The sequence below is a fragment of the Electrona antarctica genome (assembly GCF_951216825.1).
Source record: "Electrona antarctica genome assembly, chromosome: 2".
Taxonomy (NCBI): Eukaryota; Metazoa; Chordata; class Actinopteri; order Myctophiformes; family Myctophidae; genus Electrona; species Electrona antarctica.
Window position 1 is genome coordinate 45371676 of NC_136807.1, and position 22405 is coordinate 45394080.

Consider the following 22405-nt stretch of genomic DNA (forward strand, 5'->3'; position numbering starts at 1 on the left):
ACTCGGTGCACACAAAATAAATTGCAATGAAAATGACCCTGGTACAGAACCTAGAAAGTATTTTAGTTTTTGGATGGCATGTACAGTAAAATGCGATCAAATCTCCATTGTATTGTTGGTTGTTGAGGTGTTTACAGGGTACAGTCAGTGTGCCATGCAGAATTGCATGCATCACAATGTCACCAGGTAGGATGACATCAACATTGCGGTGAATCACCTTTTTGAAAGGATTATTTCACAAAGAATGAGGCAAAACACAAAACATATACTATTTGGTACCAGACTACTACACTAGTAAGAACAAAACAAAAAACTAGAATAGGTTATGATTAATATGCAATCAGAAAATGGTTATCACGTGTTTTGTTTTTTGTCTGCACACAGACTCAGCCTTGTAATTCTAATAATTCTGATAATAGACTCAGGCTTGCTGATGAAGGCCAAAGCCCAGACCCCTGCAGGCCTTATCAGCAGTCAGTCACTAATGAATGTCTGTATGGTGGAGAAACGTTGCTTGGCTTACTAGGTCCACAAATGTTAAGCAGGGCGGATATGGCCCACAATTACAGCCAGTCTATGTGGGAGGATAGCAGGAAATTGCCTGTTGTCATATTCTAATTGTCAATTTGTGAGTGTGTAATTCTAGTGTGTGTAAATTCGAGGACGAGTTGATCCAGTGACCATCCATTGGTTTGGCTATTGTTGTTGTAATGTCAATGTATTTCCATCGTAAATGAATTTCCAAGAAGATCATACAGTGCACAGCAAAATACTGACCATTAATTTAACGTGAATTCAAATACACTCAGAGTAGACCTGTTGCAACCTACACGTTGTTATACCTTTCCATCCAGATGCTACCTACTGTACATATTGTATGTGTGTCATTAGTTGTTGCGATACATGTAGGAACACTCACGCACGCACGCACGCACGCACGCACGCACGCACACACACACACACACACACACACACACACACACAATAATGGTGTCCCTTCGCTCCTTTGCGATAGGGAGCAATGCTATTGTACAATGCTCTCATAGGCTTCTGGTTTAATAGAGCTTTCTGCTGTTTAGTTTATATAGCTGCTCTGTATATTTCCTTGGCGCTACTCGCTCAATGTGTTTGATTTCTGCGACGTGACATAGGCATATCTAATTATTAATATTTGTTTGTTTCATATAGATTTGTGACTTTTGTGTGTGGGTGTTCTGACCCTTTAAGCATGCCTGGCAACCTCTAGCCTAGTACAAATTGATACTGTGGCACTAGCAAGCCCACAGTCTGAGGATGTCATTCTTTCTTTTTCTTTTTAGCTTTTTGTTAGCATCTTCCAGTCCTCTGCATATGGGCAGCTGCCAGCAATTCTGGCCCTCTACCCAGCTATGCTTTCAGTCGTTTCCAAGCAGAAACTGGAAACATCTGTTTTCCCATTCTTTGTCATTTGCTTGTTTGTATTGCTTTACTGTACAAGTTGATTCCACAAACCACGATTCACACTTTGTCCATAATGTGTACAGTATGCTGCACATGCTGCATATTATGGTGATGATTAGAGTTTGTGTTTGTTTTGAAAGAGAAGTGCTAAGTCCAGGGGAGGGAAAACTGTGTGTCCATTAAGTTCCTGGAGTTGTCTGTATTAAAACCATGGTAACTCCTGGACACTGCTGTTCTTAAAGTGACCGTTTGCAAAGCTAGATCATTATTTCCTCTTACTTAGGCCGGCTTTAGACTGCAGTCACATAAAGTCAAATCCGATTCAAATCCGATTTTTTTCTCAAATCCGATCTTTTGGCCCAGTCATTCACACTACCGTTTGCAAGTGACCAGATCTGATCTGTGCATTCAGACTGATTTTAACAACTCAACGCAAAGCCGCCCTGCATCGACATATCTGCTTTGGTTACCGTGGTAACCAACAACAATCTAACAAAAAAAGTTAGGAGCACACAGTAGGGAGGTGCTGACCACGGGAGACAAACTTTAAAATAGAAAGGAGAGGTCGCACAGCTCGTAGTCCCGATGCCAAAAATATTTTTTATTATACAATACATTGAGAAACAAGTACTGCCGTAGCAGACAACACGCAGCACTCCAGGTTAAAACAAAATCCTTCTAGGTTCAAGGCTCGAGATATAAGTTGAGGTGAAGAAAATGCCAGCACTCATTGTATGTCCTTTGCATGATTTTATTTACCTCTGACGAGTCATTATAAAATACATTAAAAAGTATTTTTGGCATCGGGACTACGAGCTCTCCTTTCTATTTTAACCAACAACTATCTGACATTGCAAATAGGACCGCGTGTAGCCGTTCTCCTCATATATCCTCATAAACGGCCTTGTTTCTGTACATTTAGAGGAGTTTAGAATATTGTACGGAATAACGGAGGCATCCTCCAGTGTGTCTCCTCTCCAAGTGACATGACAGCCAGGATCGAGGAGATCATTGTCATTTCACATCCTACCCGGTTTGCATTTAACCGCACCCCCCCTTCGGAATTCCAATAACTTCTTCATATCGCATCAAATAAGAACTGTGTTCCAAAAATAAACAAATTATCACAGCGGTTTGATTCAAATGGATATAAAGAATCAACTGACTGAGAGAAAACTCTAATGTTACTGCCGCCGAATTATTAATATTTTCGCTAGAAAGAGACTGTATCAAATATGAGTGACTGACTGTTAACGATACAGAGACACCTCCCCGACATATCGTTTTGACAGTTTATTTATTTTTGGACCACAATGCTTATATGAGACGATTTAAAATTAAACTTTTTCGACCCTGGACCAAGGGATGAGCGAGTGACGTCAGGACTTTGGTACAGATTTCACTGTTTGTCCGCTCCGCTGTAGTGCTTACATAATGAAGTGACATTATACATATAAAACAAACGTGTGTTGCAATATTGTTTTCCTCTCTTTTCTGTCCTCTCGCTTGTTTTCTTTTACTCTCGTTTGGTTGTTTTTCTCTCTCTCGTTTGTTTACTTAAATAAAAATACTCGCGCTCTGTAATGACGTCATGTTAGTAGCGCTCGGGTCGCGCTGCGGGTGACGTTTGGACAGCTTGATATGTGACTCAGGTCACTTCATGTGGTCGTTGCATTCAGACTGAGACAGATCTCCTCAGATCGGATTTAAATCGGATTTGAAACCACCTCTGGATGTGACTCAAGTCACATTTGAAAAAATCGGATTCCATGTGACCTGTCTGCATTTAGACTTATTTAAGGAAATCGGATTTCTATCTTGAAGTGACACAGATCTGATTCAGGCGAGATTCAGGCTAGATTTGGCTGCCAGTGTAAAGCAGGCCTTAGACCTATGCCTGTCGGGCACCGGCCTACTTGGGAACGATGACAATCGGGAATACATACCCCACCCTAGTATGCAATACCCATTATATCCATAGTACCCGTTTTAACCATCTGCCTATCTGTGTAAGTCCTTGTGCAGTGGTAAAAGAGTGCAAACTGACAATTAATCAAATGGCAGGTGTGGGAAATAAGGCTGGGTTTGCCATGGCAAACAATTGGACCTGGCAGAGCCTGGAAATTGCGCAGGTGTTGTGACTTAGGCTCATTAGGTCCACTGGCAGAACCTGACCAGAGTCTTTTGTGGGTGTTCTGGACAACCGTGTATCGGACCGACTCAATGCCGTGCACTGCACCACGTGTGGTGATATGGACCGCGTGTGTCGTTGGGGCGAACGTTTCTCGAGTTACGATTTCAGACATACACAAGTACGTAACGTTATATGTACGTACACACACACACACACGTACACACACACACACACACACACACACACACACACACACACACACACACACACACACACACACACAGACATGGTGCATTTATTGTAAGATTTGACAGCGTGCCCCTACAAAAGGACTCATTAGTGGACTAATTAGTTGTTGGCGGTAGTAAGTTACAGATTGTTGATCTGACGTACCTTCTCATTTGAAACATTTCCAGCATTTGCAAGTGTTCTTGCAGTTAGCTCATTAGCTGCATTAATGACTCCATGCTGTCAAGTCAACTGATTTGAGGTCTTGTCCATTTGATTTCCCCCAATTTCATGTTGTGATATGTTGTGATATGTTGTGATATAGCACTGACGAAGGTCCTAGGACCGAAACGTTTGCTTTTTAATTGCACTTTGAGCACAGAGCACTTTATGAGCATGATAAAATAGTCTCCTTAAGTCTCAGTTTAAGGAGTTTTACTTCTATTTTCTATACGGTGACTCGGTGAGCGAGTCTTTTCCTGTCAAAGTTTCCCTTATGTTTTTGAGACCACCGCTACCGTAGTCAAGTTTGGAAAGAAAGAAAAAAAGGACGAAGAAAGGCGCAACAGTTTTCTCAGTGCTTCAATGTTGTGAACATCGCCACCAGATGATGCTCAGACAAAAGTGTTTTCCCAGAAGAATAAGCCCGGTGTTTTAGAGATGCAGTGAGCGTGAGGCAATTCTGCTGTGTACAAAAATGAGGTGGCTTCTGTGATGTGGTAGCTGAATAGAAATGCCTTTTCACCCTTTTGCTCTTTGCCACTTGAGATAATACCCGTTTACATAGGGAATGGAAACTGTCACTCCTGCCTCAATTCAGACGGTTTGCTGCTAAATTACATGCAGATTTTATGATGCTCATGAATACAAAATGGAGACTGCAAAGAACAGCACCTTTCAGTCTATTCTCTTTCTAGTTGTAAGTTTTCTTTCTTTTCTTTCTTTCTCTTCCTATATCGATATCCTGCAGTACTTTAGGTTTAGGTTTTTCTTTGTTTTCTCTCTCTCTCTCTCTCTCTCTCTCTCTCTCTCTCTCTCTCTCTCTCTCTCTCTCTCTCTCTCTCTCTCTCTCTCTCTCTCTCTCTCTCTCTCTCTCTCTCTCTCTCTCTCTCTCTCTCTCTCTCTCTCTCTCTCTCTCTCTCTCTCTCTGTGTCATAGTGTTGTGCACACTGTTGTCTCATTGTTAAGGCCTACTGTGCTCCCCTCCAACTCTGTCAGTCATTGGGTTCTGTGCACTGTAATGGTGACAGTAATTGTGTAATGGCTTTGCAATTGCAGGTTATGTTCCGATGCCTCGGGTAAACTCGAGCCGGTACTTGTGCAATAGTTTCACTTTCTGCCAGTCTGAAGGAGAGTACACCAGCGATGACTAAAGGAAACTATCTCAGGGGTCTCCAGGGGCCCAAAGCAAAGCTGAGGAAAAGAAAAGGCCAGTTCGACCGAGGTATAGACCGTTAATCGGAGTGATGTTTACAAAGTCGACCCAACTCCCATTTAGACCTGCGCCATTTCACATCAAAGTTATGTTTAATTAATTTTCAAAGCATCGCTGGTGCTCTGTGACGATTTTTAATTAGCCGTTCTCGCGTCGACTAATTACTACTGCTCAGGGACCCCACAGTCAATACGGAGCTCAAATGAACGCATTATTGGACGGCCTGTGTAACATCAAAGTGCAGCTCCGCCTCTCGTTTTAGTGCCTTTTCATGCTGCAGCAACGCGTGCTCACAAAGCACCATGTATGTCCTTATGTATGTCCTTATGTATGTCCTTGACGCCGAGGCTCTACAGCAGGGCTTTTCAAGCAGTGGTCCGGGGACCGCCGGCGGTCCTTGAGGAGGTTCCAGGTGGTCCCAACCAAATGGACCCTTATAGATCTTTAACTCTTAAGTGTCTAAAATTAAACCTAATGGACCCTTTTACGCTCTAAATGGTAAATGGTAAATGGTGCATTTATATAGCGCCTTTATCCAAGGCGCTTTACATAGATTGTGCATTACATTCACCCATTCATACACCGATTGCAGCGGAAGCCATGCAAGGTACCAACCAGCACATCGGGAGCAATTTGGGGTTCAGTGTCTTGCCCAAGGACACTTCGACATGTAGACAGGAGGAGCCGGGATTCGAACCGCCGACCCATGGATCATTGGACGACCTGCTCTACCTCTTGAGCCACAGTCGCCCCAAGAGTTACATTATTTTTAAACATCTGCATTACTTAATTTACAAGTACAAGAAGTCTAGACAATTGGAGAATTGTCACAAGAATTGTTATTAAACGTTTGCCTGACATCTGGCCTACCACATCAATACAGCATGGAATTGTGGACAAAATCTTATCCAACAGCAAAATATTCTTACATTTCGTGTCTGCGATGCTAAATCTCATCACATGTTGGTTTGTGGCTCAAATGCCAAATAAAATAATGGGCCTTGATATGAAAAGGGTTGAAACCCACTGGTCTACAGTAAAATCCTCAGTGTTCATTTAACTCTTTCTGTACCAGTGCATGTAATTTGTACACTAGTCTTTAGGTTACGAATGGATAAATGAATGAAAATGTTACGGTCTGTGTCTATACACATACCGTAATAACATACTACATGTACGCATGCATACACAATTACAAATAGAAATGCCTGCCTGCGCGCGCACGAGAGATTGCACACACACACACACACACCCTGCCCCACACACACACACACACACACACACACACACACACACACACACACACACACGCGCCAGCATGCTCTCACTGGACTGTTTAACCTGATCATATTCAACAAATTAAGTTCTGTGTCAAAAATGTTTCAATTGAATTTGTGGAAACTGGAGGAAAATCATTAACAGTGGCTAATGTTTACCCAATCCACTGTGATTCATTGCCCTGTTAATGGCAACCGGTTCAACGTGACAAGTAATGGGAATGAGGAAGGTTGTTCTGACTGACGCTTCAATCTTCTTTTTCAATTGGTTTGTCTCCAGGGAGAGCAATGGGTTTGGCTCACAGTGGCACCCAGTGGCTGTGAAGGGTAACTTTATCTTTTTTCCTCACAAAGAGTGGCAACGTACCAGTCAGAATCCATCTGGAAAATGGGGTGGGGACAGTCAATTTAAAAGTGACAAGCAAAGACAATATGCCTAAAATGTGTTTTATATTGCTGAATAATATATAGTACAGTACCGTTAACTCACTATACTGTAGCCATGCAGAATTGGACTGTTTGCTGGTGACTGGACAGAGGGGTAAAGCAAAATGCTGGATGTCAAGGTTTATTATGCCCAACATCACAGTACTGACAAAGCAATGTGTGTGAAGCATGTGTGAAGGAGTATGTCCTTCACAAAGCAATGTGTGTGAAGGAGTATGTCCTTCACATCTCGAGAACCACACGCACGACTGATCGACTCGGTCAAAGTCTGGTGCATCACAGCACCACTTCATGTATGCTTATGTAAGTAAAATAACTATTCAGGCCTGGGCCATGGCTCAATGTTCCAAGCACCTTGGCTGGTAATCCAGTCTGGCAGTGTGCCGCAGGTTCGACTCCCGATCCCGACGGCCTTTACTGCATGTCATCCCCCCCATCTCTCTCCCCATTTTCCTGTCAGCCTACTGTCTGTCCATCCATAAAAAATATAAAATAAAAAAGGCGAAAGCCACAAAAAAAACATGTATTCAGAGAAAAAATGTCTTGTCCTTCACCTCAGATATCTCTCTCTGCCTTACAGTACTCTCATCACATACACACACCTGAGCGGCTTTGCGCGAGCATACACGCACGCACACAAACACGCACGCACGCACGCATGCACGCACGCACGCACACACACCAATGGGCTCTCATACCACTAATGAGCATGTTTCATACATTTTTAATTCTGGCTCCCTGCTGTCAAGAACTCTGTCTTGTATAATGCTACTGGACCAAGGGGGGTCAAAGATAATTGTGGGTTCACCTTTCATTGGTTATTATTTATTATTATTCAGTTAAGCAGGTTCCCAAACAACGGTGTGTCCTCCAATGAGCTAATGTCTCTCTCTCTCTGTCTAATTATGCTGAAAGAAAAGCTGAATAAAATCCTGTCTGCTCCCTATGGGACACTTGGCATAGTGCCAACATGGAGATGCTTCTAACGTGAGGAACTTTATTACCTGCGTGAGCGTTGTGGAATGAGTGAAAGATGCTTTAGGACTCTGGCAGTGGCGTAAACTAAGTACGTTTACCTAAGTACAGTACTGTGGAATGCCCTGACTCCCTCCCTCAAAAAATGCAAATCCCTGGCGTCCTTTAAAACAGGCCTGAAAATCCACCCCTTAGTCTAGTGACCTTCCCCACCTCCTTATAACCCCCATCTTTGTTCCCCAACCTGTACATATTTATTTTTTACCTTTTATGATGATTTGAATTTTGTTGTTATTTTTCATGTCATGATTATGAATTGAATACCCAGGACCTGAATGGAAACGAGACCACAAGGACTGTACCTTGTAACGATTACATTTCTGTTTGACTGTACCCTGTACTGATTAAATTTCTGTTTGACTGTACCCTGTACTGATTACATTTCTGCCAATAAAATGTACTTCAATCACTGAAGTACAATTTTGAGGTATTTGTACTTTACTTGAGTATTTTCAATTTTACAATACTTTTACTTCTACTCCACTACATCTCAGAGGCAAATATTGTACTTTTACTCCACTACATTTAATTGATTCAGACTTTAGTTACTAGTTACTTTGTAGATTTTGATTAATATATTTAAAAAAAGAAATAATGCATTAGCTTGTAGATCGGCTATTTTCAAAAGGTTCAAAAACTTTAAATAGGACATAATGAGTACTTTCTACCTTTGTAATTTTTTTTTTTTTTTTAATATATGTTTATTGGTAGCAGGTTTCAACAGTTTAAGTTTGAATTCTCAAACGATCACATTATTCAGTCCACTCTATATGTGGACATGTTTTGTTAGGCCCTTTTCAACCATCCTCATCTAGAGACCTGATAAGTAAAGAACTGTTCGAGCTGCTGGGTTTGGGAGATAGACAGAAATGGTTCCCCATGGCAGCTAAATTGTGGTTAAGATTCTGTACTACTAGAAGATATGTGACACAACAGACAATGATGGACCCCTTTTGGTGTTAGCATTATGTTATGCTTTAGCTATGGAAAAATAGCAGATCTACAAGCTCATAGCGCTTGTAGGTCTGCTATTTTTGAAAAATCGAAGAACGACTGACATAGAAACATAGCTTTTCCAGAAAACTGTCAGGATGTAGAAGACATTTTTAGAATCTGATCTCAGGTCAAAATGGGTTAACAAGAGAGTGAGGGAATTGCAGTGTTTATGGTGTGATATAAAGGCCCCAGTACTTCTGAAAGTAGCAGATCTGCACGCTCATACTCCATTGCTGTGCGACATGTTGTGAGCTTGTAGATCTTCTATTGTTGCAGCTTGACACCTGCGTGCAACAGTATAAATCTGGTGTAAATGTGCTGCAGTGTAGTGCATATAGGGGCGGTGGTGGCTCAGGGGTAGAGTTTCCGGATGGCAACCGCAAGGTCGCCAGTTCGAACCCGGGCTCCCCCAGAGCTAGCGTCGAAGTGTCCTTGAGCAAGACACTGAACCCCTAATTGCTCCTGATGTGCTGGTTGGTGCCTTGCATGGTTTCCGCCGCCATCGGTGTATGAATGTGTGTGTGAATGGGTGAATGTAATGCACAATCTATGTAAAGCGCCTTGGATAAAGGCGCTATATAAATGCACCATTTACCATTTATACAAACCACGGTGAACTAAATGGCTGAGGCACTTTTTTATTTATTTCTTATTTCTATAACTCTAAGGGGGAAAGTGGCCAATTGTTGAATAAGCTATTCATGGACACAGCTAAGCTGTTGCTGAATAAGAGCAATTTAAATCGAAGGCTCCAAGATGAAATATCTATAGTTTATGATAAACATTTATTTTTAAATTTATTCAGAAGAGTTTCAAGGAGTGTTACAAATAGAAATGTCTTTACTGTAACTACATGCGTTTGACCTTTAAGGCTTTGTAATAGCGCTGCAAACTCGATTAAGCACAAGCTATTGTGGAATTTGCTAAAGTATAAATTCAGACTCAAGCGTGCTATTGTGTGGGAGAATTCACAATACAGTTCTCAAACATGGATGCATGACACTTGCAGATTGCAAATGATTATCACATCCTGCTTGTGACCTTTAGAGGGAAAGAAAACACAGCATGGAGCACACACATAACACGCACGCACGCACACACACACACACACACACACACACACACACTTAATGCTCAAATAACACTCAAAGCAATGGTTTAACCAGTGTATGTAGTAAATAGCGAAAATAGCCAACTTACAATCACACCACGTGATCTGCTGTTTTCTATTTTTCTATTTCTAAAATATTAGTGCAACTTTCGTTAATTTTTTACCCCTCTATCACACAGAACTATGTTTTTTGTGTCCATATCACTACGCCCAAAAAATTGTTCCATGTGATAGAGGGGTCAAAGTTGAACGAAAGTTGCGCTAATATTTTAGAAATAGGTCAACAATACAAATTACGTTAGTTTTGTGTATTAATTTACTTTTACTGCGTGCCCCCAGTGCCCCCCACAAAATGACCGGAACTACTTAATATTGACCAAAACCAGAGCAGAACTCCCACCACGGGACTCGGCCAATCAATTAATACAGTTGCAACCACTATATTAATGGCAAGTATTTCATACAGCTTAGATAAAAAAAATCCCTTTAAAGCAAAAGGAAACTTAGAAAATATTTGCCTTATATTGGATGTCAATGGTGGCCATACTGTACAGGCCATTTTCTAAACTTTCCCCTCAGACAATTCCAGGCAACTTTTTTTTCTGTTATTCAGGATATATTGAAGATACAAAATCAGCTGAGTTTGTTTTTTTTGCAATTAGTTTGAGGTTGATCCTGTATTTTCCATAGATTTCCTGTACTAATATGATGCGATACCGTAACACTCTTCCATGAAAAGACACCCATTATATCGTCGATGTCGGTTGGAAACCTCATATGTCCAAAACTGTTACGTTTCACGATTCAAAGAAAAAATAAATTGCAAATGCAGCAGATCGACGAGCTCAAAACACGTCGCTTCGCGCCGCGCTTTGAGCTTGCAGATCTGCTACTTTTGATACTTTAGTGCGGCGTTGTAGGGCGTTCATTTACGTTAAAAAAACCCCACAAAAACGTAGAATGTGGAGGTAGGAGGTTTCTATAACAATATTCTAGCCTCTCCAATATGGTCTCAGCTCCTACTCTTTGTGGTTCCCGCTCTGTCTGCGGACATTACTTTCATGGTTCCCTGGCGGCGCCCGGCCGGCCTCCGTCTCATCTGGTAATAACCTGCGGAGGCCTGGAGTCCTGGATGGAGCCTCGGAGGACGGGGGAATCATTAATATGGCTGTCAGCGGTGGAGACATGCGAGCTCTTCCCCGTCGCACCTGTCTGCCTTAATGTAGCCGCCATGAGCTCTTAGAGTGCCCTTGGGATGCTGCCGTTATCCATGAAACATTTTCATAAATAGGTTATAAACGGTTAGGCACAGTGCTTTCTCCTGAAGTGGCTAACAGGGCTGGGGAAATATATCGATGTCTATGAGACTCCACATTATCGTCTGTGATTTCGCATATTGTAATATCCCACTATCAGAATCAGAGAGGCAACGTGGCTGTGTGCGTCAGCTCATCACGGGCTGGTCAGCACTCCTCCTGCCTCCCAATCTGCCTCAGACTCTTCATCACTTCTCTGTCTATGGTCTAGGCTTATTATCCTGCCCTCAATGTCTTCACATATTGTAGAGTTAATATATAACGCATTATTCAGCCACATTTCAGGCACCTCTTTTGCCCGTTAAGCCCACTCTACGCAACGTCATCAAACAGCGACGTGCACCTATGGTAACATCATTCTACAGGCCACAGGTTTCTGCGTTACACCTTTTACGCCTTCGGCCGGTCAAGCTTCTAGTTGTAGTACAGCAAATTGTTGTCTTTTACTAGTTTTATATATTCTTTCAAAAATGTTCTAATATGTACAAAAAGTACAGAAAATAGCACATCTACAAGATAATATATTTTCACTATTCACCCAGCCCTAGAACAGTGCTTTCTCCTCAAACATGTTTTTTGATCCTAAATCAGCCCATTTTCCCCCATCACAATCGTTGTTTTGTTGGCTCTGACGTTATATGTACATGCGTGTGCGTGTGCGTGTGCGTGTGCGTGTGCGTGTGCGTGTGTGTGTGTGTGCGCGCGCACGTGTGCATCTGTGCTTGCACATGCGTGCGTGCGTGCGTGCGTGCGTGCGTGCGTTGCCAAATGGTCGCAGGTGTTAGATGTGATGTGGCGAATGTATTGGCTCGCGTCAAAGGGCTCTTTGATTTCACTTCCTGAGGCAGGTGCAGGGAGCTTCCTGTTCCCCTCAGCCAATGAGAGAGACAATTTATGCCCTCTACAGAAGGCTGGTTGGCTCATGAATCACTTTGGCATTGGGATCGCCCGCCTAAAGAATGTACGAAAGAAAGAGATAATGAAAGGACAGGGGACAGGAGGACAGGAAACTGGACGGTCAATCTGTCCTTGCAGCAGTGCTCATCCATTCCGCCCGTTGGAGCAGTGCTCCCCAGACACAACGTGTGAATGTCATGCAATTAACAAGGCTGTCATATAAGTTAATTAATGACATGCAGCTGGAGAGCTGGCTTCAACAGAGATACGCAGAGAGAGAGAGAGAGAGAGAGAGAGGGAGAGAGAGAGAGAGGGAGACAGAGAGAGAGAGGGAGAGGGGGAGACAGAGCGAGAGGGAAGAAGAGAGAAACCAAGAGAAGGAAAGAGGAGAGCAAAGGAAACTAAGACTTTAGGAGAAATTGAAGAATTTGTACCAGATGGTGAGAAGAGTTGAGCAGTGAAGACCTCCAAGTGAATTAAGAGAAGAAAAAGATGGACGTACAGAAACAAGGAGAATAGTAAAAGGAGGAATTCTATTTGGGAAGATTAGCGGAAAGTCGAGATAAAAGTTCATGAGTTGGGAAAGCATTCTAAGAAATTAGTTTTGAGGGTTGCAGACGAGAAAGAGAGTTTTTAGCCAAACCTTTTACGCTCTGTGTTGACTGGCAGGCAGCAGTTTCATTTAACATTTTCTTTTAGGAGCCAAACAGAATCCTGTTGCATTCTCTCGTCTCCCGGAAAATTTGTAAAGTACCCTGGCTCTCCACTTGGGGCGACAGTGAGAGGCTGCCACTGGACATGATGCAGAAACACTTGGATTATATGATTATTGTAATTACTTATAGAGATGGTGAATATTATAAGAAGGGGGTAGGAGTAAATAAGTCTTTACTTCTTCCTACTCCTTTTTGAACTTCAGGTGGAAGATCAATGATCACATTGTTGTCGTTATCATTTTCTTATTTCATTCGAAAAAGAAATGTATATATGCATTGTGTTTTTTATTTATTTATTTATTTTACTGTTTTACCTGAAGGTTCAAAATAAAGATGATCAAATCAAATCAAATGCTGTCCAAAACCAACATGAACGTTATACAATTATAAAAGCATAACAATGCAGTGGGTGGGGTTCACTACTCTTACTTCACACTGCAACCCCCCCCCCCCCCCCCCCCCCCCCCCTCCCTGACTGTTAAGTGTTGCTCTGACTGTATCCAGACAGTAGATTCACGAGGATGCAAGTTGCAGCTTAGAGCAGGCGTCCAGCTAATCCAGCTGGTGGGCAAAGCGTTTCCCATTTTTATGGACGGAGTTATGTCCGGTACAGACAGACAATTTATAGATACATTATGCACATACAGTATAAATTAATATTACATATACATCTACGTAAACATGTAGATCCTGTAGGTTTACACTCTACAACATACGACGAATTAGACCGTTCCTCACCCAGGAGTCAGCCCAGCTCCTAATCCAGACAACAGTCTTGTCAAAACTTGACTATTGTAACTCCCTCCTTACTGGCCTACCGGCATGTGCACTTAAGCCCCTCCAAATGATCCAAAATGCCGCAGCCCGCTTGGTCTTCAACCAGCCAAAATTCTCACATGTCACCCCCCTTCTCCGCTCCCTCCATTGGCTCCCGGTCGCTGCCCGCACAGAATACAAAACTCTGATGCTGGCATTCAAAGCAACCAAAGGCATGGCCCCCCCATATCTCACAAGTATGATCGTACCCTACAAACCCTCCCGCGCACTCAGATCAGCCAACGCAGGGAAGCTGGAGGTACCTTCACTAAAAACGCCGGGACAACGCTCCACATGTCCCAAACTCTTCTCCCTTCTGGCTCCAAAACTATGGAATGCACTTCCCATCACAGTCAGAACTGCAGCCTCACTCCCAATCTTCCGCCGTAGTCTGAAAACCCACCTCTTCAGACTCCACCATGGCCCGTAGCACTTGCCCTAGCCTAGCCCCTTAGATAGCACATTATGTAGACTTAGATAGTATTTTAAACAGACTTATAGCTTGTTACGTAGACAGCTCTAGAATTGCACTTTATGTAGTCATAGCACTTTATAGTACACATGTATAATATATTATATAGTATAGTATGTATAGTTTACATAGATACTCCACTGTTACGTTCTTAGTCTAGGCATGATTCATGATAACTACTTTTTATATATGTGATGTATGCCATGCTTTTGTTATTGCTTAATGTAAGTCGCTCTGGATTAAGAGCGTCTGCTAAATGCCTAAATTGTAATTGTAAATGCATTCATGTCAAGACTCTTAACCCCTAATTGCTCCCTGAGTGCCGTAGAATCCAATGGCTGCTCACTGTTCCTATAGTTGTTGAATGCAGAGGACAAATTTCTATTCTATTCTGTCTGTCTCTCCAGCCATGAAGGGCGACCGTAAGCGTCTGAAGGCAGAGAAGGCAGATCTGGTCAACCAGATGCAGCAGCTCTACGCCACGCTGGAGAGCCGAGAGGAGCAGCTCCGAGATTTCATACGCAACTACGAACAGCACAGAAAAGTACGTATTAATAAGAAAAAGAAATGTCTTCAAAATCCTGTCAGTTTCCAGAAATGTTTTATGTTTCTATAGACAAATCCACGCAGGCTGCCCTGGGCGCAATCACGGTGTCAAGCTGATTAATGTGACACCGCAGCATTGATCAGTATAGTGCTCAAACTATGGCCCCACAAAATTATATCAAATGTATTTGACCGCGGACCCCCATCTCAAAATATTTTGTTCCAGAGATCCCCAGAAGCAAAGATTTGAGTTTAAAATGTTTGCTTTAAGATTGACTAAAACGAGACTAGAAGTAAAGTAAAACATCTCAGATGACAATAATATGACTTTTTTTCTGAAGACTAAATCAAAATGTGTGTGTGCACTCTGTGCCATGCAGGAGCAGTGGTGGAAAGTAACTAAGTGCATATTTCCAATGGAAATATCCTAAAAAACAGGGTCGTATTATAATCGGGGACTAGACTATTTGACATTCAATGTTTTTTTTCCACAAATGACCCTTGAACAATGGGGTGTCGTATAATCAGAGTGGTCTTATATTCGGCACAATACGGTAATTTTGAGGTATTTGTACTTTACTTGAGTATTTCCAATTTCCAATCCCTTTACTTCTACTCCACTACATCTCTGAGGCAAATATTGTACTTTTACTCCACTACCTTTATTTTAAAACTTTAGTTACTAGTTCATTTGATTTTTATTACCAGTAAGACACCTGAGGGTGAGAAGCGTGCACGCATCCGCCTCGTTGACGGCAGACTGCTGGGCGAGCGCTGGCTGGCGGGAACCCCTTTTGGTGTTTTAAACTTTATGTTATAATTTAGCTATTGAAAAATAGCAGATCTACAAGCTCATAGTGCGCCACCGAGTAGCGCGCTATGAACTTGTAGGTCTGCTATTTTTGAAAAATCGTTAAAATGTGCCTCAAATCTTTCAGAAAATTGTCATGATTTAGAAAACTTTTTTTTAAAAATGTCGACGTCAGGCCTGAATGGGTTAAGGTGACTTGGTTCATTGACATTTAGAAGGGCTTGTCAGCTCAAACCCACAATGTATTACTTTGTTGTTTTCAAGATTGTTGTGCACAAACAAACGTCAGTAGCATTACAAAGTTATATACAAAAGAAAAACCCTACCAGTTCCATTTTTCCCTCTTATTTCCCATTCCAAGTGTGTTTGTCTTATGTCTTACTGTATGTAACGCCAGCGCTGCTTTTCTAAAACACCCTCAGGTACATTTTTAAATTTCAGCCATGGTATCTGATCGTTTTTTCGGTGGATAGATCTTGTTGCGCTGGTCATTTTGAAAATGGCTCTCAAGTGTGGGCACCCCTGTACTAGAGCATGTCTGCAATAAATGTTAGAGCTGAAATCGACATATAAACATGAAATAAATGCTTAAACAACATGTAGCTATGGTGTAACAGAAGTGAACCTTTCAAGCCTGTTTTCTCAACTCGCTGTTTTCTGCAAGACATTACTCTATAACCCATATGTCCAAAACAAACTGGTGGGTCAAACTGAACAACCAATATGTCAATTTGAAGCTATGATTCCCTGCTTTCATATGACATGAAAAAAAAACGAAAATTAAATTAATGACTTAGCCTCAGAAACGGTCTTGTTAAGTAAAACAATTGAGTAGTGTTTCCACCACTGTGCACAGGAGAGCGAGGACGCGGTGAAGACGCTGGCCAAGGATAAGGACCTGCTGGAGAGGGAGAAGTGGGACCTGCGGCGCCAGACCAAGGAGGCCACGGAGCACCAGGGGGCGCTACGCTCACAGCTCGACCTCAAAGAGAACCGCATCAAAGAGCTGGAGGCGGAGCTCGCCATGGTGAGACAGACAGACAGACAGACAGACAGACAGATGAACAGATAGAGAGACGAGATACACACAGACTACAAGGTCCTTTACACAGCTGGAGCATTTATTTTGTGTTAATTAATTAGCTATATATTCCTTCAGAAACAAAGTGAATAAAAAGCAATATGGACATCAGACTTCAGTGCTCTATTGTCAGCACAGCTAGAGCAATCATCAATCATACGTAGGATCACCAATAAGGATCGGTTTTTGCTGTTATTGAACATCTTTTTAAAAAAAATTAAAATGTTTGGAATGTTTTGAAAACATGCCCACAACAGGGCTGCTGAGTTGAACGTGGTTGATGCCAAAGTACCAAGAGACTACAGGACCGCCATAGAAATATAATGACATGACTAGTATTTATTCATTTGTCTACTGTACGTGTGCAATTTTGCAGTATTTAGATACTTGGTGTGAACATTTAATATTTGGGATGTATATCATCTCTGTCTGGTGGAAACCTCGTATGTCCAAAACTGATTCAAATTCCAAAAGTAGCAAAAGTAGCAGATCGACAAGCTAGAAACACGTCGTTTCCCACTGGGTTCCGAGCTTGTAGATCTGCTACTTTTCATGCTTTTGTGTGATGCTGTATGGCATTAATTTATGAAAAAAACACAAAGTAAAGAAATTGAGATATGAGGTTTCTGCCCCACAGCAATGATACGATATAGAGCGTCGTAGTCCCGCCCCCTACCAGGGCCCAGTCCCGCCCCCTACCAGGGCCCAGTCCCGCCCCCTACCAGGGCCCAGTCCCGCCCCCTACCAGGGCCCAGTCCCGCCCCCTACCAGGGCCCAGTCCCGCCCCCTTACCAGGGCCCAGGAAATGATTCTCCGTTCATTTTCCTCATAGACTTTTCAGAAAGTATTTATTTAAAGACGTTTACGCCGCGGACAAAGCCAACTCTTGTCGTGACAAATCATGACAATAAACACAATGTTTTGGGCCAAACAAAGAATTAGAAAATAGAAAAAAACGGCAGGTTACAACACTTTTTTTGTTGTTTTTCTTCTTTGTAATTATTTGTTTGGTCCAAAATATTGTGTTAGTTGTCATGATTTGTCACAACTCGAGCTGGCTTCGTACGACGCTTAAAAGGTCTTTAAATAAATACTTTATGAAATGTCTATGAGGAAAATGCATTGGGATTTATTTCCTGGGCCTGGCGTCGTCATGAAAGGGGGCGGGACTGCGACGCTCTATACACCTGACAAACAAGAGGATATTGAATGACCAGTATATATATATGGCGATCCCTCGTGTCTCCACCTTGCTCTCAGATCAGTAACTGTGTGAATCAGAGATTGGAGTTCCGAGTGTTTGACCGGCTCGGCGACAGGGATTCCTCTCCTAGGGTGATGGCGGTAAGACGGGTCCCCCTCCTCTCCACCTGCCCGCTCCTTCGACTTTGAACTTTGAACCCCAATGACTCCTTAAGAATCCTCTCCTCTCCCCCTCTCACACCTGTGATGTGATTGTCTTGGGATTGTCCGCTATTGCACGTGTTTCACTAACTGCCCGGTTGGTTGACCCTCACTGATCCCAATGGTTCCTATAACGACATCGATCCTGCTATATGATTCCCCACAAAAACAAAAAAGAGATTTCCTCTTATTTGATTATTATTTGATTCTTCTTCTGGGTCTAATCAGGGAAAGGATTGTTGGGGAAACGCTTGAAGTGTGTAGATGTCTTGTGACAACTGCTAGTCTCGTGTAGCCAGTCGATCAGAAGACCTCCATCTACTGCTGTAACGTCTGAGGATACAATGTAAATAAATGCATTGTATGTGTGGGCTAGAACAGTGCTTCTCAAACATCTTCATTTCTATAGGGCCAACGAAAAGCAAGTCTTAACCCATTTTGACCTGCGATCAGATTCTAAAAATGTCTTCTACATCCTGACAGTTTTCTGAAAAAACTATGTTTCTATGTCAGTGGTTCTTCGATTTAAAAAAAATAGCAGACCTACAAGCTCGTAGCGCGCCACTCGGTGGCGCGCTATGAGCTTGTAGATCTGCTGTTTTTCAATAGCTAAAGCATAACATAATGCTAACACCAAAAGGAGTTCCCGCCCAAAATGGGTTTAATTAGCACACCTACAAAAGCCACAGGTGTGGAGAAGACACCAAACACGGGGCGTGGGGACCAAAACGTAACTTCAAATTGCAAAAGAAATACTTCAATGGGAATATATATATATAACGTTATATTCCCATTGGGACGGTTCGCCATCCCAATATGAAGCACTTCCCTAAATACTTTGGATTGGTGCACTGCAGGCCAGTTATTATTGTTGTTATTCCCAAATTTCCACCCGGTTTTAGCCCACACACAGTACGTTGAATGTAATCATCACCAGAGGCACTTATCTGTGATGGTCCGGCTACACCAGACTACAGTCTGTGACAACTAATAACCCTTCCCAAGGTCTGCTGTGATTGTTCACTGTCCTGTTTTGCATGTGAAAGCCTGTTGTTGATGATTTGCCGGATGGGGAATTTGATTATACTGTACGTGATGATTTGCAGCTCAATGCTTAGCATGATGATGACGGGAAACTCTCCACAATAATGTTTCTCCAATGTTTACGCAACATTCTGTTCTACTTAAAACACATGCAAATCACAGTGACAGACACCAAATGTGCACACACACACATTCATGCGTTGTGTGTGCACTGCAGACACTGAAATGTTGTTGACAAACTAAAGTTTGTACAACAACATGCTGGCGCTCACGCTCAAGCGCACACACACACACACACACACACACACACACACACACACACACGCACACACACACACAAACACACGTGCCACAGAAATAATGCTGGCCCAAAATATTATTCACACATGCTTGCACACACACACACACACACACACACACGCACACACGCACACACACACACACACACGCACGCGCACACACACACACACGCACACGCACACACATACACTTGCTCACACGCTCTCTCTCATGTGTGCACACACACATACCTCCCGAAGATAGTGGAAGATGACTTGATCTGGTCCTGTGCCCAATGCGTTGCATCGCGACGCATTGTGAGCTTGCAGATGATCTACTATTTTCAAAGAATGTGTATACATTTTGAAAACTTGAAATTGGGACATTCTGCTTAGTGAGTACTTTCTACTTTTGGTACTTAAGTACATTTTGATGCCAATACTTTTGTTCTTTCACTAAACTGTAACAGAGTATTTCTATAGTGCTGTATTGATACTTTCACTTAAGTAAAAACATTTGAGTACTTTTCCCACCACTGGTTAGGAGGAGATTTCACACAACAAGAGGTGAACATGAATGTCACTGCATATTTCATGAGAGAGAAGACAGAGGAGAAGCCCAGGAGAACACACACACACACACACACACACACACACACACACGCACACGCTCACACACACACACACACACACACACACACACACACACACACACACACACACACACACACACACACACGCTCACAAAGCATGTGTGCACAAAGCATGTGTGCACACATCCCTGTACGTGCAGCATGCTGACACTGACAGCCACCTACACGGATGAGTACAAACAAATATGATGCCTGGTGGTTTTGTATTGTGTATTGTGTGTGTGCCCGATCTACGGGCACACACACAATGCTATGCAGCGAGTTGTTTGGAGCTCGTAAATCTGCTATGTCTTGAGCGCGACACTGTCATGAAACTGCTTTTTAAATACCCTTGAGACTCGTGAAAACACGCAGCGCAACAAACACATAAACTCACTAACACACAAAATAGATGTTGCTTATTCCCGTACGGAAATTCACTCATTATGACAAAAGGAAAACAAATCTGAACCTCGGAAAGCTTGTGTAAAGTACAAAGATTCCTTTTGCAGGGGAAGAAAAAGACGCAATTGACTATTTTGCTCTTATGTCATACCCGGGAAGTGGGAGACAAAAAAAACATGAATCTGTAGATCCTCGTTTGTTCGTTCCTTAATCATCCATGCTCTCTGGATCACACACTAAGAGTGTGTGTGTGTGTGTGTGTGTGTGTGTGTGTGTGTGTGTGTGTGTGTGTGTGTGTGTGTGTGTGTGTGTGTGTGTGTGTGTGTGTGTGTGTGTGTGTGTGTGTGTGTGTGTGTGTGTGTGTGTGTGTGTGTGTGTGTGTGTGTGTGTGTGTGCGTGCGTGCGTGTGTGCGTGTGCGCCCCCACCTCCCTATGCAGGCCAAACAGTCTCTAGCCACCTTAACCAAGGACGTGCCCAAGCGCCACTCTCTGGCCATGCCCGCGGAACCCGTGGTCAACGGCAACAACCAGGAGTGGGTGATGCATCCGGACCTCCCACTGACGGCGGCCATCAGGCAGAGTCAGCAGACGCTCTACGTCCACACCGGTCACCCCACGGACAGACAAGGTAGGGCTCTGTTTCCACACCGGTCACCCCACAGACAGACAGGGTATAGGGCTCTGTTTCCACACCAGTCACCCCACAGACAGACAGGGTAGGGCTCTGTTTCCACACCGGTCACCCCACGGACAGACAGGGTAGGGCTCTGTTTCCACACCGGTCACCCCACGGACAGACAGGGTAGGGCTCTGTTTCCACACCGGTCACCCCACGGAAACGGCAGGTTACAACACTTGTTATTTTGTTTTTCTTCTTTGTAATTATTTGTTTAAAAGGTCTTTAAATACTTTTTGAAATGTCTATGGGAAAAATGCTGGGATTAATTTCCTGGGCCTGGCGTCGTCATGAAAGGGGGCAGGACTGCGACGCTCTATAGGGCTCTGTTTCCACACCAGTCACCCCACAGACAGACAGGGTAGGGCTCCGTTTCCACACCGGTCACCCCACAGACAGACAGGGTAGGGCTCTGTTTCCACACCGGTCACCCCACAGACAGACAGGGTAGGGCACACAAATAAAATAAGTGTGTGTTAAAATGTTAAAGCACTATATTATGATGGTAAGTAATTGTTCAGTAACAATGGTCTCCCCATCTCTCCTGCTCTTTAATAAACAGAAAATCCAGCTCCATCGAGCCTCCATTATAACAGGATTTTCAAAGCGCTGTATCTCAAAAGGTTTGAGTGCTGTCCATGGTGAGCCGTCGCGCATCCGACGATCGTAAATCATTTGTGAGTTTGTATGGCATCGCTGAGCACATGTAACTGGTTGTAATGATAGCTAAGGGGTCTGAGCTAATGCGACTGAACACTGTGCTCATAACAAAAGCCCCCACCTCCCTGAATATCCCGGAAAGGAAACATAAGGATCGTAGAGTTCGAGTGGAAGTGGACGGGTGGCATTCCTTAGGTGTGCTTATGCTGCCACCTAGCGGCAGCAACAAAGTTAAGGCTCTGTTCCATTTAGTGTGCAGTGGTTCTCAAACTTTTAATTCCATGGACCCCCATAACCACAGGTCCATTTGGTTCCATTTGTACACTCTCAGAGTTACACACCCGTCATTTAGAACCTACTCAAGGACACTTTGAGACCCGCTGGTGTAGCAGAGTGTTTCCAGTAAGCCAACAACACGCACAATAGCAGCACCCTCTGTTTGACCAGAATGGAACAGAGCCTTCATTAATATCAGCGGTATCACCTGTGAAGGAAGTAGGGAAGGGGCCCAAGTTCTTTCCAAAATGGCGTGTGTGCATAGAGCCCAT

At 43.1% G+C, this 22405-nt stretch overlaps 1 protein-coding gene across 2 annotated transcripts in view; it reads left to right on the forward strand.

Annotated features, from left to right (window-relative positions):
- Positions 1 to 22405, forward strand: part of LOC306934774 (kazrin-like) — a 296761-nt gene that overhangs the window by 271119 nt on the left and 3237 nt on the right. The window contains exons 7-10 of one of the 2 annotated variants that reach the window (XM_079517546.1): positions 14728 to 14864; positions 16534 to 16704; positions 18019 to 18102; positions 20960 to 21149. In XM_079517546.1, the coding sequence (XP_079373672.1) occupies positions 14728 to 14864; positions 16534 to 16704; positions 18019 to 18102; positions 20960 to 21149 (582 nt within the window). The remainder of the gene's footprint in view (positions 1 to 14727; positions 14865 to 16533; positions 16705 to 18018; positions 18103 to 20959; positions 21150 to 22405) is intronic. The other variant, XM_079517547.1, reaches the window with a different exon arrangement.